Here is an 18,831-nt window from a genome sequence, read left to right on the forward strand (position 1 = left end):
TATTATTATATAAATAGGTCTGCAGTGCGCCATTATTTGGGATCTTTTGTGTACCTTGCTCTTGGTACACCTCTCCAGTTATTGCTATGTTAAAAAGAAGAAGAAAAAAGCACTTGGATTGCCGCTTTCACATATATTTTCCGGAAGCTTGCAAAGGGAAGACAGAACTAAGGCACTGAATGAGAATTTCCATGAGATGCACCACATAGTTGTAACTATCCCCACTGCTGGACAGAAAAACATCAGCTTATTACCTATTACAGTGTTGTAGAACTCTTCAACATATTTCTTATGTCATGACTCACTTTCTGCCTCTGCCCATTTGAAATGCGTATGGTCTGGTTATATTTGCAATTGCCAAATATATGTCTCTCTCTTAAATAGAACATATATTTATTAACGGTGGGTACTTTTACTGTTGTCTAAATAACTTTAATAATAATAACTATATTTCATATAGCGCTGTTCTCCCAATGGGACTCAAAGCGCGTCACAATTACAGTACAGTGCGCGGTACGCAGCACATAGGATTGTTAGACACAGTCCTTGCCCAAGGGAGCTTACAATCTACGTTTTTGGTGCCTGAGGCACAGGGAGATGAAGTGACTTGCCCAAGGTCCCAAGGAGCTGACATATATATATAACCAAAAAGAAAGAGCTCAGAAAAGCAGTCAGATATACCAAAATATACACACTTAACTTATTACAACACATAGATAATAAAAACAGTCACTGTGGTGTAAAAAATGTTTGTATTTTTTGGGAAACCCAACTGCTTATCTGGGCTCTTTCTTTTTGGTTTATCATATATTGTTGCCCATTAGCACCACCGGCGACTATTATTATGTGACACTACTGGTTTACACACTGTGTGCAGGTTATGTACAGTATATATGTTTGTGGGTGTGTGACTATCATTTCAAACAATGTACTTTCCCTTGACACCTTCTCTTCCCCTCTTTATTCTCCATCCCATACACGGCTTCCCTTTTTCTTCTTTCTCGCATGCATTGAGCCCTTTTTACAACTTCCCTCTTGTACCAGTTGCTTCCTGTCTTTCTATGAGAAGTAAGACACAATCGTCTATGGCGGCTTCTGCTACTGTATGTACCGTGTAACTTAGGGCCCACTGTTATAGATGAGTATTACCCATTGGTTTTGTATATACGTTAGTTTTCTATTGCTTTTCCTATTTTATAATAGTCAGATATATTATTTAGAAACGTAACAAAATAAGCAATACGCTTCAACATCATTTACCCTTTGCTGCCAGAGGGGCCTGTAATGCATTGTGTGCAAATGCAGCGCAGTTAATAACTGTATATAATAGGTTACGAGTTTATACCTATGGAAATAGAAAGGTATATTAGAGCATTCACATTGAATATATGCTTTATTATGAGTAGTAATGTTGTTATTTTTTGTACTGACCCAAGACACAAGCTTCCAGTTTTAGGCTGTAGATATTTTAAGAAATGGAAGCACAGTGTAATTCAGCTGTTGTCATTTATTTTTAAAAACATAATTACATGGCTATTTTTAGTGCTTGCAAGTCAAGTAAATCCCCTGAGACCTTTGCAGTGGGAATGTTAGGGACTTTATACAGCTCAATGTACCAATTCATTTTGTGTATGTATTATACTTGGCCTGATATAGAAAAACAAACAAACACCTGCTATCCTATTGTAGCATCTGTTCATTGTTGTGCTCAAAGCAACCTCCCCACTCCAAAATTAATTGACAACTAAGATGATGTTAAAATATATCTTGCTCCCCAAACCTAACCGTATATACATGTAAAAAAAAAAAAAAATGAAGCAGACATTTCTATTTTTTCTTTTTTTTTAGCTTCTATTACAGTGCTTATACTGTAGGTCTTTTTAATACGTCCGGTGACCCTTGTTTTATGGGGAAGTGTTTCCGGAATAAAGAATAAAATAATTAAAAAAAATAAAAAGAACCAGAACGCTGGATGTAAGAGTTCTAGTTTTTAGTCTTACAGTACAGGTAGCCTCCTGAAGATGCCCATGTAAAATTGTGTCGTTCTTACAGTGCTGTTTCACAATCACCGTCTCCTCCATTGGCCGTTTTTACCTCTTTCTTTGAGGAAAACGTCTTGGTGATTCTAGACCTGAATGTTTTCGAAAAGTAAAAATATAGTATAGGGTCAAAGCACAAATTGGAAACCGAAAGCAACAAGGTAGACTCTTTAGCATGAAAAAGTACTTGCTTTAAGCTGCACTCCGTTATAACATCATTTTGGCTCAAGGTATATGGGATGCGAACAATGTGATAGGGAAGGAAACATATGACGTATCCAGCTGTCACGAGGAAGATTTTCACCAATGCTTGTTTTATGTTGTTATATTCGTCACAATCCTTGTTCTTGTAAAGTCGCTTGATGGTAAGGAAATTAGAGATCAAAATGATAGCTGAACAGTTTAAAAATATGGCAATGCTGATGAAGTTAGTAAGGACATGCCAGTCCTTTCCAAGGCTTTGTTTGAAGTCAATACATCCAACGTTTTGCCTTTCCGGTATGTCAATAATGGGTATCAACATGTTCGGCACCATGATGAAAAGTACCAGCCCCCATACAACCGAAGATATCATCTTGGCAAATCCACTCTTTTGTATTCGGTACAACGTTGCACTGTTTATTGTTTGAAAATAGCGGTCCATACTCACAAAACCCAAAAATATAATGGATATGTACATGTTGATGTATATGATGCAAGCCGTGACCTGGCAGTGAAAGATCCTCAATCTCCATGGTGCAATACCCAGGTCGACAGCAATCTTAAATGGCAAGGCCAGAGTCAGTAAGAAATCGGCTATGAGGAGGTTGATGAGGTAGATGCTTGTACACTTTTGGGTGTTGTCTTTCCTAGTGAATGCCCACAAAGCAAAGCAACTCCCCAAAAATCCAACCAGGAAAATCAAGTAATAGAAGTAGGTGAACGGTACCATGTTGTTGTACACATTACACTGTGAAGTGTTGCTTGGAATTTGTGTCATGGTAACCCTAGACTTGTTCACCGTAGCTTTGATGGCCTAATATGGTAAAACAGAGAAGGGAAGAAATCAGATTTTCTCATGTGCAATACAGTATTATACGCAGTTCTGGATTTTGTCTCTAAAGCTTTTGCTGACAAATATCTCCTTTTTTTGTTTGCGACGTTGTTTTTGACAACGGTGCCTGTTTTCTGCCTAAGCCTTAAAATAATCTGGGATTTAAATGAATGGTTGTGCGTTGGGAATTCATTTCTCTGCCTGTTGTTCTGGGTTCATACTTTGTATTTTATACTGTCGTCATACTTTTTGTATTTGATTGCACTTGGAACGAACATTAGTCTTCAAACCACAAATCCTTCAGCTCTCAGAACATTTGCATTTCAGATTTACAGGCAGGTAAAAGAAAGAAAGAAAGATGAGTTTACAATGTTTTTATTGGGCCGTACTCTGCCAATGGAGCTGGGAATGAGTTACAGTCCACTCTGGCAGGGAAGGGGTTAAGGCAGGGATGGGAAACGCCAGTCCTCAAGGGCCACTTTTTCATCCTATCCCTGCTTCAGCACAGATGACACGGTGACTGAGCCACCTGTGCTGAAGCAGGGATATCCCGAAAAACTGACCTGTTTGTGGCCCTTGAGGACTGGAGTTGCCACAAGGGAAATGACAGCAACATGTGTTGTACAATTGTGTCTTTTGTGTCTGCTTTACATTGGTTTCAATAGATTTTCTGTATAACAGAGCGTAGCAGAAAAACGCGTTTGTGTTAAAGTTCCTTCTGAAAGAATCATACAGGAAGCGCGTTAGTGGAAATGATACAATGATCTGGAGATTACACCCGGTTTGTCAGATTGCAGACATGTGTAAATTTAAAGGAAACAACAACGCAGGCATTTGTTTCAGCGTGGAACAGGGGTTCCTCCAAATTTCTATCTCGTCACCTGAAATGTTTCAAACTAAGGCCCCTATTAAGAGGGACCGGACATTGGGTGGCAGCTATCTTGCCGTGACTGGCATTTGACCCGTGAGGGACCCTTCACCTCTGCCGCTGGACACCCAACTGCGGCCGTTTCACCAATATGATAAGTTAATTTAAAGAGGCAGTCCCATCCGTTGTTTCCCCTCCATTTTTTTTTCCATTACAGGATTGGAGCATGGGGTCTCCGGAGCTGAACCCCATTCATTTCAACTCTGGGGACCCCCTACTTCCTGAGATACTTGCCTCCATAAGGGGGTCCCGGAAGCCACTCTAAGGTCTCCCTACATGTCTGCATTTCAAAGCTGCCGGGGCTCTGCGGGCCAATAGGAAGCTGTGACGTCATCAGGTGCGGCTTCCTATTGGCCCGCGTGCCGAGGAAGCTGAAAACCGCAGAGAGTTGCAGGAGATATTGGCACCCCCTTCTCTGTATCTTCAGAAGCAGGGGGTCCCTGGAGCTTAAATTAATGGGGTTTAGCTCCGGATACCCGCTGCTTCAACAAATGTATTAAAAAGATGAAACCAAAAAATTAACGTCTGGAACTGCATCTTTTAAAGGGGCTTTAGTGGTTTGGGTAGGGGGGTTAAAGATAGGGGTGTTAGAGGGTTAAGATTTTAGGTAAGGGGGTTAGGTTTTTAGAGTACGTAGTAACATTAAGATAAGGGGTTTTTAGGTTAAGGGGTAAGGTTAGTGGCTTACCTTAGCGGTGAGCGGCCGGCGCTTGTCCAGAGGCGAGGTCGAGGGTCGGCGGCGATTTTGGTCACGGCAAAATGGCCGCGACCAAATATCCTAGACCACCTATTACGTAAGGTGAGAAGTGGGTTAACAAACCGTGAACGATGAATTCCTTTACACTCACTGGAGTGGAAGCTCACTTATCATCCGATTAAAAAAGGGCATAAAAAAGGTGGAGTCCAGTAAATTTCCCAGGTCAGTGATGCCTCACAATTTAGAATGGTTCTAAAACTTTTGTATCTGCCTTTTTCAGACAGCTGTCATGTCAAATTTGTATGTACAGTATGTGTGTGTATATGTGTATATGTGTATATATGTGTATGTATGTATATATATGTATGTATGTATGTATGTATATGTATGTATGTGTATATTAAACGGAAATAGCCGTGTGTTAGTCCAGTTGCGATAGTGCAGAATAAATAAGTACTCAGTATTTGGTGATACCTTTTTTATTTGAACTAACAATAGACAAGCTTTCAAGAGTTTTCCTCTCTTCCTCAGGTCAGCAATACTGGTTTACAAAGGAATCTATGACTTAAACAGAGATTAAAAAAGGAAGAAAATCTCTGTTTAAGTCATTGAATCCTTTGTATATCAATAGTGCTGACCTGAGGAAGAGGGGAAAGCTCTTGAAAGCTTGTTCTATGACATAAATTGTTAGTCCAAATAAAAACTGGTATCACCTAATACTGAAGAGTGTGTATATATGTGTGTGTGTGTGTGTGTGTGTGTGTGTGTGTGTGTGTGTATGTGTATATATATATATATATATATATATATATATATATATGTGTATATGTGTATATATATATATATATATATATATATATATATATATATATATATATATATATATATATATATATATATATATATACACAGTGGTTGACAAATCACCAAAAAATCTACTCGCCACACAAAAAAATCTACTCGCCACCTAGTACCAAACGTGCGCTGCTTGGGCCAATATTTACTCGCCCGGAGGTTAAATCCACTCGCCCGGGGCGAGCAAATGTATAGGTTTGTCGAACACTGTATATATATATATATAACAGAAATAGCTGTGTTAGTCCAGTTGCGATAGTGCAGATTAAATGAGTTCTTCAGTATTGGGTGAAGGGATCAGCTAATACTGAAGAACATATATACATACATACATACATCTATATCCTTTTTTCATGCAGTTGTCATGTTAAAAATATATACATTTTACATTTTATATACATAAATGTGTTTGTACACATATATCAATTTATTTTAGAATAAAAATTGACATTTCTGCCCTCTAATCTAAAGGGTCCTTTATCTTAATAAAGGTTTCTGTAGGGGACTCACATATATATATTTTTTAATAAATTAAAATATACAGCAGTGGTACCTTAAAGAAGATCTGTGAGTTCCTTGATGCTGTGAGGGTATGTATGTATTTGGGCAAAGGAAAGCACATGTACACAGGTATATAGCAATCTGGTTAAAACGTCCAGAGGAATAATCTAGGAGGCCAGCGGATGTAAGAGGTTTTTTTTATTTTTTTACTTTGTGCAAAATAATAGTCACGTTGTTGCGCTTTTGGGTTTCTCTGCATCAATATAAATATTGCATGAGTATCTCACCCAGTGTAGGGTTTCACAAAAGACAGAACATGATGTACATGCTGTATACCCTTGTCACCCTCAACTACATTACTACTGTGAGATTTTGCACTCCAGGTGATACCCAGAGAGTTTTCTTCAGTCATTTGTATCAAAGTAGAGGTGATGGGATCACAGCATCACATTCCTGTCTTCATGTGAGAAAGTAGGAGCCTTCAACTGTGCTGTATACCATCAAATGTTAGGGATGTTTACTCACCCAGACTTGGGTAAACCGCACACCCCTATATCTTTTAAGTACGTTCCTCTCTAGAAAGCAATGTGAACCATACCTTGGCACATATGGTATAGATACAGCACAGTAGGAGGGAAGAAAAATATACTTTTATCCCTCATCTTTTCAAAGTTACTGCAGTCTTCAGTAATATTGAAGATGTGAGTCCCACAGTTGGTTCATTCCCTGCTGCAGTGTATGGCTTTTCAATAGGTAACAGCCTTCCTGTTAAAGTTAATCAACAACAGATCTAGACATTGTTTAGGCAGAAATGCCAGATGCGTATTGCTTTATCACAATAAAGCCTCAAAGCCATCATTGCCATAAATTGTGACTAACGCCGCGGGTAAGAAGATAAGGTGTTTAAATTGAAGAGGTACCGTACCTTGAGTTAGTAGTTGTGTTGGCTTCTGGAAGTGTTACATTAACATAGTCCTGTTGCCTTCAGACTATCCGTTAAATTGCTCATACTTTCCTTTCTTGTAAACCGGCAGCGCTGTGGTGACCGTGGTTTTTAAACACATTGGCTGACGTAGTTGAAACCAAAACCATTTTTTTGAAAAAGTTTTCCTTTTGCTCAGACAATCATACCTGCATTTCTTGTCTGTAAATTCTTCATAATGTAGACACGTTGTTTCCTAGATGTTGGTAAAGAATTGTGAATCTGTAAATGCCCAGGCAACATGAGACTGTTATTTTCAAATGATTAAACTGATTCAAAATTCAGTTTTATATCCCTTTTCAAATTACAGCTAATATGTATTGTGTAGTTGAAAAGCAGATTAATAGTATTTAATGTTAAGTGAGAACGCCAGAGAGATGGTGTATGAACGCAACTTGAGATGAAAGTGGGGATTGATATTTAAAAAAAAATACTACTGTACCTTTTATCTTTCTTATGCTACCAATAATACACTGGTCCACTTTAGCCAAAGAAATGCACATCTTCTTGATTGGACTGAACCGTAAGAACTGCTGTTAGTCGCTTCTTGTTTTGAACCGACACTGGGAGAGTATTGAAAGAATCAGACTGAGTAACTTTATTAAAACTAAGGGGAACTGAAACCACTTTGTTAATGCAGAACCACATTTTTCTCTCTCTCTCTTCTAGATGCAATATTAAAAATGTCCTCTCTACATTTCATAAAAATCCCCAGAGTTTTACAAAAGCTTTGACTCACAAACCAGATCGATAATGGCTAATCCTTCCATCCCTACTGACTTTTACACAGAGACAGAGATCTGCTTTTGAAAACACTGGTATTTACCTGTAGCTTTCACACGTAACGTATCGGCTCATTTCAGGGAAACAAGGGCTTCTCGTGTGGGCATTTTCACACAGTCACAGCACATTTTTGACATTCACAGGAGATCTTAAATCGGCAATCCTGACCAATTTCGTCTGGATTTTTTGGAGGGGAATTGAAGGCAGGGGGTGTTCTCTGTGATTATTTAAATTGCAGGTCCAAGAGGAAGCCGCAGAAGACGACATTGTGGCTTCCAATCGGCCCCGCGGGACCAGCGAGTTTTAGTAGAAAAGTTGATTACTGTAAAGGGGAGGAGAACAGCGATAAGTATCGCGGCTCAGCTCAGGAGGAACGCCTGGTTAGAAAACAAAATCAATGTTAGGCTCAGGACATAGTGCACTCAGTGTCGCTGAGGCGGGCTGAGCCGCGCTGAACAGATGCACAAAGCCCCTGCATCTGTTATCAACGCGGCTATAGTTTCTCCCTCCGCATGCGCGCTGATGCGTGCTGAGGAGGAGAAACTCTTCCGAGAGCGGCAAACTGAAATTTGCTGCTCGGGGAAGCGGAGGAGCGGTCACGTGACCGCTCCCATCCAATGGGGCTGCAGCCGGTTCCCTACAGAGCACTACATTGTTACTACAGAGCAATGCGACCAGACAGAAGGCAGTGTGTGTTGTGTGTGTTGTGTGTGTTGTGTGTGTGTCCCACACATCAGAGATAGCATGCATGCACCGCCACCAGGGTGAGGGTGAGGGGGGGGGGACTGCTCATTACCGGCTTCTCACCAGACCGAGTCCAGCCATGGCAGTAGACAGATGAGAAGATGCGATACAGGAGTCATCCTCCCCTGCCTTGAATCGGACCAGGGCCTGTGTGTGTGAAAAACGGGCTGGGGCTGGTACGGGGGGGGTGTGTGAAAAACGGGCTGGGGCTGGTGCAGGGGGGTGGGTGTGAAAAACGGGCTGGGGCTGGTGCAGGGGGGGGGTGAAAAACGGGCTGGTGCTGGTGCAGGGGGGGGGGTGTGAAAAACGGGCTGGGGCTGGTGCAGGGGGGGTGGGTGTGAAAAACGGGCTGGGGCTGGTGCAGGGGGGGGGGTGTGAAAAACGGGCTGGTGCAGGTGCAGGGGGGGGTGTGTGAAAAACGGGCTGGGGCTGGTGCAGGGGGGGTGGGTGTGAAAAACGGGCTGGGGCTGGTGCAGGGGGGGTGGGTGTGAAAAACAGGCTGGCGCTGGTGCAGGGGGGGTGTGAAAAATGGGCTGGTGCTGGTGCAGGGGGGGTGGGTGTGAAAAACGGGCTGGTGCTGGTGCAGGGGGGGGGGTTGAAAAACGGGCTGGTGCTGGTGCAGGGGGGTGGGTTTGAAAAATGGGCTGGTGCTGGTGCAGGGGGGGGGGGTGAAAACGGGCTGGGGCTGGTGCTGGTGCAGGGGGGTGGGTTTGAAAAACGGGCTGGTGCTGGTGCAGGGGGGGGTGAAAACGGGCTGGGGCTGGTGCTGGTGCAGGGGGGTGTGTGAAAAACTGGCTGGTGGTGGGGGGGGGCAAACGGAGTGGTGTGATGGGGGAGAAGGGGTGGGGGGAGAGAGAGGAGGCAGAAGGGAGAGAGGGGGGGGAGAAGGGAGAGGGGGGGGAGAAGGGAGAGGGGGGGGAGAAGGGGGAGAAGGGAGAGGGGGGGGAGAAGGGAGAGGGGGGGGAGAAGGGAGAGGGGGGGGAGAAGGGAGAGGGGGGGGAGAAGGGAGAGGGGGGGGAGAAGGGAGAGGGGGGGAGAAGGGAGAGAGGGGGGGGAGAAGGGAGAGGGGGGGGGGAGAAGGGGGGGAGGGGGGGGAGAAGGGAGAGAGAGGGGGGCAGAAGGGAGAGAGGGGGGGAGAAGGGGGGGAGAAGGGGGAGAGGGGGGGGCAGAAGGGAGAGAGAGGGGGGGCAGAAGGGAGAGAGGGGGGGAGGTATGAGGAAGGGAACCGGAGACGGGGGGGGGGGGTGAGGGGAACCGGAGACACCGGGCAGGGTCAGGTGGGGACCGGAAGGATTGTATGTACGTACAGCATAGCACCAAACACCCAGAAATGAATGTGCGTGTGTGCCTGTGCGTGTGTGAATATATTTATCAAAGTTGCACAATGTTAATAAATAATTTATTCTCACAACAGGTCTTTTTTTAATTTTTAAAATATTAAAATATATATTATATAATATACACACACACACACACACACACACACACATAGACACACACACAGGTTCCCCAGTGACACACAAACCCACAGACCACTTCAAAGTGACACACACACACTGACAGCTACCAAGTGACACACACACACAGTGATACCCGCCTCCCAAGCGCGCTTGCTGTCTCCTCTGTCAGGACAGCAAAAAGCTCCTGGTAGCGCGAGCATCATCAAACGAGAGCGAGCAGCAGCACCTAAGCGCTTACTATATCCGAGGCCTAAGACACGCAGATGAGCATACAGTTGTATTTACATTTGCATATATAATTATATACAGTGGTCGACAAATCGCCAAAAAATCTACTCGCCGAACAAAAAAATCTACTCGCCACCTAGTACCACACGTGTGCTGCTTGGGCCAATAGGAGCTCGCCACGATGTTAAATCCACTCGCCCGGGGCGAGCAAATGTATAGGTTTGTCGAACACTGATTATATATATATATATATATATATATATTTTTTTTTTTATTATTGACAGCACTCTCAACAGGACTCTCGGTCTGATCTTCTTACAAGGATCCGCAAAACTTCAATATAAGTATCAGAAACGCTTAATTTTATTGGAGATCAGCAGCACAATACAACGTTTCAGGCCTGCATGGCCCTTCATCAGGTTTGTGTGGCCTTGCAGGCCTGAAACATTGTACTGTGCTGCTGTTCTCCAATAAAATTGAGTTTTTGATACTTATATTGAAGTTTTGCTGATCCTTGTAAGAATGTCAGATTGAGTCCTATTGAGAGTGCTGTCTCTGGTATTTTTTGAAGTGAAACTTCTTTGCTGGCACCTACAGAATTATGATGGGAAAAATGTCATTGGCTGTAACGAAAACGCGTGACGCGTGAGATAACGGGACTTGACGCATGCACAGAAGGGGCCACAGGTCTCGACGCAGAAGGCGCCGCCCCAAGGGCACCAATGCGCTGAAATGGACACACACTTATACTGTGTGTGTTTGTGTGTTTGTGTGTGTGTGTGTGTAAAGTGGATGCGCAGATAACAAATTTCCTATAGGTATGGTGATTGTGTCTAAATAGGCTGCCACAATGATTTTGGTTTTACACAAAAACCAACAATAAAATACAACTTGAAAATAAACATAAGGCGGAATATAGAAACTTAAAATTACCTTGAAGTGTCTCAATGAGGAGGAATAGTAACACTGGAGAAGTGTGACACACAATCTGAAAGACCTGATGGAAATAATCCTGAAAATGATAGAGAAAAGCCAATATGGTGAAGCACCGTAAGATTGTATTGTAACACACAATGGTGAAAAGCTACTTACAATGTAGCAGAAGTTAACAGCATTTCGGATACAATCCCAGCCACAATGGAGACCGTGTATGACGGCATCTCTGCCTCCACACTGGGGCGCCAAGAATCAGCTGGCCGAGACCAAGAATCGAATACTCGCACTGTTTCTCTCCCTCTCGTCACCTGATTATGACGTCGATGGGATGCAGGAGATTTCTGTGCTGTGGCAGTCCTACAGCCAATATAGCACTTCTTGCTGTGCTCTGTCAGACTCTATGGCACTATTGTATTAGGTGCAGACTTGCTGGTATTTAGCAGGTTATGCAAGCATTAACTCTACGTGTTTCATCTCGGTTGAGACTTCCTCAGAGGTATACACATGTGATGTGTCACCCTTCTACAGTATATAAAGGTATAGATGTGATTTGATAGGCTGATTGTTTCCACACACCCTACCAATCTCATGGTATGTCTGGAGTTCAATCATGTCATCAAAAATGCATTAAACAGAGAAAAGGCCACTTGTCTAATTCCAGTGCTAAATACAGTACATTTAACATATATTTCACTATTTTAATACAAACAAACTAAAACAATATTAAACAGTAGTACCATAAAAGAGGTATAAAATGGCCTATTAGCTATACACAAGAACTATATAATAAAAATGATTGAAAAATAAAATGAAAATACTGGTACTGTGCATCAGTATTGTATATTAATATTATTGTCGTGGAACAGGATTTTACATTTCTCTGTCTCCCTTTGCAGCTCATAGGATTCATGACTCCCTAGTTTAGCTGCCTGTTATTTTCCCTGTCCCAGCAGCTAGCTGCATGTGAAAAGGCAACATTATTGTTACATGTTGTTTACACAGCCCTAGTCAGTGTTGGTTGCCTGCAATCTCCTATTCTCCTAGCTGAGTGGGCTATTCCTAGCCCCCTGTCCTTGCTGACAGTTAGTATAGTCTCACTTCACTTCTAGTGTGACCCTTGCCCCTCGCTTCCTTTTCACCCTGGACTCTGAGTGAGTACCTGCCTGCTATTTGCCCCAGCGAGGCCTTTCTGTTTTTACACTGCCTTATCTTGATACACTGCACTTCAGAAAGAGAAGCACTCTCTGCCCACACTACATCTGCAAGTACCTTTCTTCCTGTGATTTCCCCTCAATAAAACTAAGAAAAACAAAATGACTTGTTGTGCTTTGGAAGAGGGAAGGCATGAGTTAAGCTAACTGGAATTATTCATACATCATTCGTGACCCTGGTTCCAGGATACTTATTCTGAATTTACTTGTATTAGTAATATCAAGCTATGATAATAATCACAAACTAGACCTAGACATAAAGTGACAAAAACCCTCCACAGCAAAGCATATAGCAAATATTCCTGTATGCTCATTTGCATGTCTTAGGCAGGTCTGCAACCCCGCCTTTCACCATTATCACCCAGCACACAGCACTTCCACTGCAGCAAGGGATTCTGGGAAATGACATGCAAAGGTGACACTGTGTGTCCATTTGCATGTCATTTCCCAGAATCCCTTGCAGTGGAAGTGCTGTGTGCTGGGTGATAATGGTGAAAGGCGGGGTTGCAGACTGCCTAAGACATGCAAATGAGCATACAGGAATATTTGCTATATGTGTATATATATATATATATATATATATATATATATATATATATATATATATATATATACACACACACTTAATTTTCATGATTGACATTGACTGAAAGACTTTTGAGAGCAACTGCATTTAGATGCATATATTTTTGATTGTAAAGTATCTTACTTTAGTTATCATAAGTCAATTATATCATGTTTTCAAAGTGATAGTATGGAAATTTCAACACTAAAATAAATGATACTCTCAAATCTTGTTCAAGGATTAAAAACATCACAATCGCAAATACAATTTCTGTGACAAAACACAAAGAAGTTTCACTTACAATACTCGGCACACACAACTTAAAAAATATATATTTTGACTTGTTTTAGAGACAAACACCACGTTCCATTTTGTAAACATTTTGTATTACCGTTTTTTCCTATTGACAGTATCTTTTTCACTTGACGTGGCTTACTATGTGCCCATGTCAGGCTGGAGATTTAAACCTCCATTTTGTTTCCCCTGGAAGAGGACAGGAACATGCTACTTTTACCACTAGGTATCTCGGGAACCAAGAGAACCCCAGAGTTGAAAATAGTGAGTTTCAGCTCTGGGAAACTACTGGTTCCTTGGTAAGAAAGAAAAAAAAAAAGAAGGGGGCTTTAACGGTTTATTTGGTTTCATTTTGCTTCATTTGATATTCTGATTTCATGTTTTTTTTTTTTTTTTTTTTAAATAAATGACCATCATGGGAATGTTTTCAGCGTTACTATAATTGTCCTTGATGCTCTGCCATTAGAATTGCTCCAGTGCTCCATCTAGTGACATTTGAATTATTGCAAATATGTATGTATGTATGTCTTTATTTATATAGCGCCATTAATGTACATAGCGCTTCCCAGCAGTAATACACGTGACAATCATATAAATAACAGATAATACAAATAACACACAATGAGAAGAAGTGCTTCAGACATAAAAGTAACATTTAGGAAAAGGAGTCCCTGTTCCAAAGAGCTTACATTCTAATCAAGTGAATGCATCACAGTGGAAGTTCTTCTAATCACTTTATTGTTAGAATAGAGGGTGGCCAAGCTCGGCGCTCAAGAGCTACCGCCAGGTTACCCCTGCTTCAGCATAGGTGGTGATGGAGTTTGGCCACCCCATGTCCATATAACATAACTTGAAGATGCATAATGAAACAATTGTGTAAGAGTGGAAAAGCCTTCCCATTCTGGCTAAAACTATTTGTATAGTAGTCTGTGCGAGATATTTTTCTCTCCTTTCTTTGAAATAAATAGTTTTCTTATTTTTATTTTCTTAGCTGTGATGAATGCTGGCTGTTCAGACCTAGAAGCTTCACTTTCATTTGTAGCACATAAAATGAATCCTTTTAGATCAAAACGTATTTCTAGGAATTTTGCTGATTCTTTTACTTGCTCCCAATTCTCAAAGTAAATCGATTTTTATACTTTTTCCAGCATTTTTGTGATATTTTCACATTTCCAACAATGTCTTCACAAATTTGAAATTCAACAAAAATGGCAACGTTTGCTCTAAAATAGCCAATTCTATTTGCATATTGTCGTGTGATCTTGCAAATGTTGTTTTTTTTTTTTTTTACGAACCTTGCTGTTTATTCCTGTGAAAAAGGTTTGCAAACCCAGCAAATGTTGCAAAAGGTTCGCACATTTGTGCCAGTTTACTATACATTTCCACAAGAGCCTCATCTGGCTTCTGTCGCCCTACCTGCGAGATGCAGGGAACAATCCCAGAGCCTAGAATACATTCCGATATAAAAGTGTGGGTGAGGGATACACGTCAGGTAATCTACTATGATCTTGTACAGGCGTACCCCACATTAACGTACCCAATGGGACCGGAGCATGTATATACTGTAACACAGGCATACCCCACATTAACGTACCCAATGGGACCAGAGCATGTATGTAACACAGGCATAACCCACATTAACGTACCCAATGGGACCGGAGCATGTATGTAACACAGGCATACCCCACATTAACGTACCCAATGGGACCGGAGCATGTATGTAACACAGGCATACCCCACATTAACGTACCCAATGGGACCGGAGCATGTATGTAACACAGGCATACCCCACATTAACGTACCCAATGGGACCGGAGCATGTATGTAACACAGGCATACCCCACATTAACGTACCCAATGGGACCGGAGCATGTATGTAACACAGGCATACGCCACATTAACGTACCCAATGGGACCTGAGCATGTATGTAACACAGGCATACCCCGCATTAACGTACCCAATGGGACCGGAGCATGTATGTAACACAGGCATACCCTGCATTAACGTACCCAATGGGACCGGAGCATGTATGTAACACAGGCATACCCCGCATTAACGTACCCAATGGGACCGGAGCATGTATGTAACACAGGCATACCCCACATTAACGTACCCAATGGGACCGGAGCATGTATGTAACACAGGCATACGCCACATTAACGTACCCAATGGGACCGGAGCATGTATGTAACACAGGCATACGCCACATTAACGTACCCAATGGGACCGGAGCATGTATGTAACACAGGCATACGCCACATTAACGTACCCAATGGGACCGGAGCATGTATGTAACACAGGCATACCCCACATTAACGTACCCAATGGGACCGGAGCATGTATGTAACACAGGCATACCCCACATTAAGGTACCCAATGGGACCGGAGCATGTATGTAACACAGGCATACCCCACATTAACGTACCCAATGGGACCGGAGCATGTATGTAACACAGGCATACCCCACATTAACGTACCCAATGGGACCGGAGCATGTATGTAACACAGGCATACCCCACATTAACGTACCCAATGGGACCGGAGCATGTATGTAACACAGGCATACCCCACATTAACGTACCCAATGGGACCGGAGCATGTATGTAACACAGGCATACCCCACATTAACGTACCCAATGGGACCGGAGCATGTATGTAACACAGGCATACCCCACATTAACGTACCCAATGGGACCGGAGCATGTATGTAAAGCGCAAATGTATTTAAAGTGAAGCACTACCTTTTTCCCACTTATCGATGCATGTACTGTACTGCAATCGTCCTATACGTGCATAACTGATGTAAATAACACATGTGTAACAGGCTCTATAGTCTCCCCACTTGCGCACAGCTTCGGTACAGGTAGGGAGCCGGTATTGCTGTTCAGGATGTGCTGACTGGTGCATGCGTGAGCTGCCGTTTCCCTATTGAGCGAGATGTACTTACTCGCGAGTGTACTTAAAGTGAGTGTCGTGAGTGTCCTTAAACCGGGGTATGCCTGTATATGACAAACCGCTTTACTATTGCTAAATAACAAAAAAGACACTTCTAGTTCAGTGGTTGAGTGAGTATTTTGTTTGTGTATATATGTGTTTGTGTATATACAGTATATATATGTGTGTATGTATGTATATATATATATATATATATATATATGTATGTATATATATATATATATATATATATATATATATATATATATATATATATATAAAACATAATACTGAGTTAAGTTATGGTGAGTAAAAAAAGTGACAAAAACCCTCCACAGGAAAGCAAATATGCAAATATAACTGTATGCTCATCTGCATGTCTTAGGCAGGTCTGCAACCCCGCCTTTCCCCATCATCACCCAGCATACAGCACTTCCACTGCAGCAAGGTATTCTGGGAAATTACATGCAAATGAGCACACAGTGTCATTTTTTGCCTCAAAAACCATTTTTAACATGGTTCCCTATAGGCTTAAGCTTGCTGCATGGTCACAGCTTTGAGCACAGTCAGGGTTAAGGTGCATACCCAGAAAACCACCCACAGACAGCTGTTTCAACCTTCATGGGTCTCATCAGTGTGGGGTTGATTTTAACTGGGTATGCATGAGAGGCTATGGGATAGGCTATACCATTTACTCACCATAACTTAACTCAGTATTATTATATATATATATATATATGAGAATGAATTACCGTATGCTCATTTGCATGTCTTACTTAGACAGGTCTGCAATCCCGCCTTTCACCATTATCACACAGTACTTCCACTGCAGCAAGGGATTCTGGGAAATGACATGCAAATGAGCACACAGTGCCACCTTTTGTGTGTATATATATTGTGACAAACGGCTTACTCCGGGGCTCCGTCGTTTGTCCGGGACTGTTTAGAACACGGTCTTTTAGGGTAGGTTAAATGATGAGGCGTCACGTACTGTTCCTTTAAACAGGCTATGCCTGGTTTATTCAGTCCCAGGCACTGAGACTGCCACAGTGCATACAACAGAAAACAGATCAAAACAAAAGCTGCTCACCTGAGCGATAACTTAACTTAGATATCCCTGACTCAGGGTTGGAAGTGGCTTTTCCACTTCCAACATCAAAACACGGTACTTTTGCAGTCTTACACAAATGAACAGAAAGATTGAACCTGTTTGGGGAAGAGGCTTCTCCCCCCTGTAGTTCAGCAGCCTTCCAGCCTCCTGGCTCTTGTGGGGAGACCAGAGCAAACAGGAAATCAGTCTTTCATACCTGATTCCTAATTAGCATGACAGGTGACAGAAATCAGGCAGCAGACAAACTCTGGTCTGGATCTCTCATCCCTCAGTTCCAGCGCTTGCCAAACTGTGGGATGGAGTGTATGTATTATAAGGCTGCACTCCCAGGCCAAACAGGATAGAAACTGTCTAGTATCCTGGGAGCCCTATATACGGAATTTATTACCATCCCCTGGTTTCTGTCACATATCCTCCCCCCCAGCTCAGACCTCGAGGGATGAGCGACCATGGATATTAGGGAGTGCATCCTTGACAACCCGTCAGCATTGCCATGTTTGTGCCCTGACCTGTGTTCCACAGAAAATTTAAAGGGTTGTAGGCTTAGGAACCACCTGGTCACTCTAGCATTCTTTTCCCTGTTTTGACACATCCAGGTAAGGGGTGCATGATCTGTGACCAACCGGAATTTTCTCCCCAACAGGTAGTATTTGAGCGTCTCTACAGCCCACTTTATTGCGAGACACTCTTTCTCTACTATGGAGTAATTTTTCTCCTGGGGATTTAGTTTCCTACTTAAATAAAGGATGGGGTGCTCCTCACCTTGAGACTCCTGGGAGAGTACCGCCCCCAGCCCTACCTCAGATGCGTCGGTTTGGACTACGAACTCTTTGGAGAAGTCAGGTGTGACCAACACTGGTTGGGCACAGAGAGCTTCTTTCAGGCTTCTAAAGGCCTGTTCGGTTTCGGGGGACCACTTTACCATTAGCGGTCCTCTTGCTTTTGTGAGGTCAGTTAGTGGGGTTGCCTTAGTTGCAAAATTGGGAATAAACCTTCTATAGTACCCAATTAACCCCAAAAAGGTCCTTACTTGTTTTTTTGTAACTGGCCTTGGCCAATTTTGTATCGCCTCCACTTTGAGTGTTTGGGGTTTGAGTAAACCTCTGCCAATAGAATATCCCAGATACTTGGCCTCCTCCAGACCAATAGTGCATTTAGCGGGGTTAGCAGTTAGTCCAGCAGACCGGACTGCGTCAAGCACAGCTTGGACCTTTGGAAGGTGGGATTGCCAATCTTCACTATGGATTACCACATCATCCAGGTAGGCGGCAGCATACAGAGCATGTGGTTTTAAAATTTTATCCATCATTCTTTGGAATGTGGCGGGAGCTCCATGTAAGCCAAAAGGCAACACCTTATACTGAAAGAGGCCGTCTGGGGTTGAGAAGGCTGTCTTTTCTTTTGCCCTTTCTGTGAGGGGAACCTGCCAGTACCCTTTTGTTAGGTCTAGGGTTGTGAGATATCGGGCTTTGCCCAGTCTCTCTACAAGTTCATCTACCCTGGGCATAGGATAAGTATCAAATTTTGAC

The 18,831-nt window shown here is 42.6% G+C and overlaps 2 protein-coding genes across 8 annotated transcripts in view; one reads left to right on the forward strand and one right to left on the reverse strand.

The window, feature by feature from the left end:
* MED12L (mediator complex subunit 12L) overlaps positions 1-18,831 on the forward strand; it is a 280,612-nt gene that overhangs the window by 70,477 nt on the left and 191,304 nt on the right. The gene's annotated exons all lie outside the window — the stretch shown is intronic.
* On the reverse strand, positions 1,460-11,304 carry GPR171 (G protein-coupled receptor 171). 3 transcript variants are annotated; one of them, XM_075570460.1, is made up of 5 exons: positions 11,184-11,303; positions 7,478-7,598; positions 6,979-7,231; positions 4,689-4,787; positions 1,461-3,054 (listed from the first exon to the last, which is right to left on the reverse strand). In XM_075570460.1, the coding sequence occupies exon 5, from the start codon at positions 3,016-3,018 to the stop codon at positions 2,047-2,049; it is 972 nt and encodes a 323-aa protein (XP_075426575.1). In that variant the 5' UTR covers positions 3,019-3,054; positions 4,689-4,787; positions 6,979-7,231; positions 7,478-7,598; positions 11,184-11,303; the 3' UTR covers positions 1,461-2,046. The 3 variants fall into 3 exon arrangements, with proteins under 3 accessions (XP_075426577.1, XP_075426575.1, XP_075426576.1); XM_075570461.1 differs by having other exon boundaries at positions 6,979-7,257; XM_075570462.1 differs by lacking the exon at positions 4,689-4,787 and having other exon boundaries at positions 1,460-3,054; positions 11,184-11,304.

Source organism: Ascaphus truei, chromosome 14 (assembly GCF_040206685.1).
Source record: "Ascaphus truei isolate aAscTru1 chromosome 14, aAscTru1.hap1, whole genome shotgun sequence".
Classification (NCBI taxonomy): Eukaryota; Metazoa; Chordata; class Amphibia; order Anura; family Ascaphidae; genus Ascaphus; species Ascaphus truei.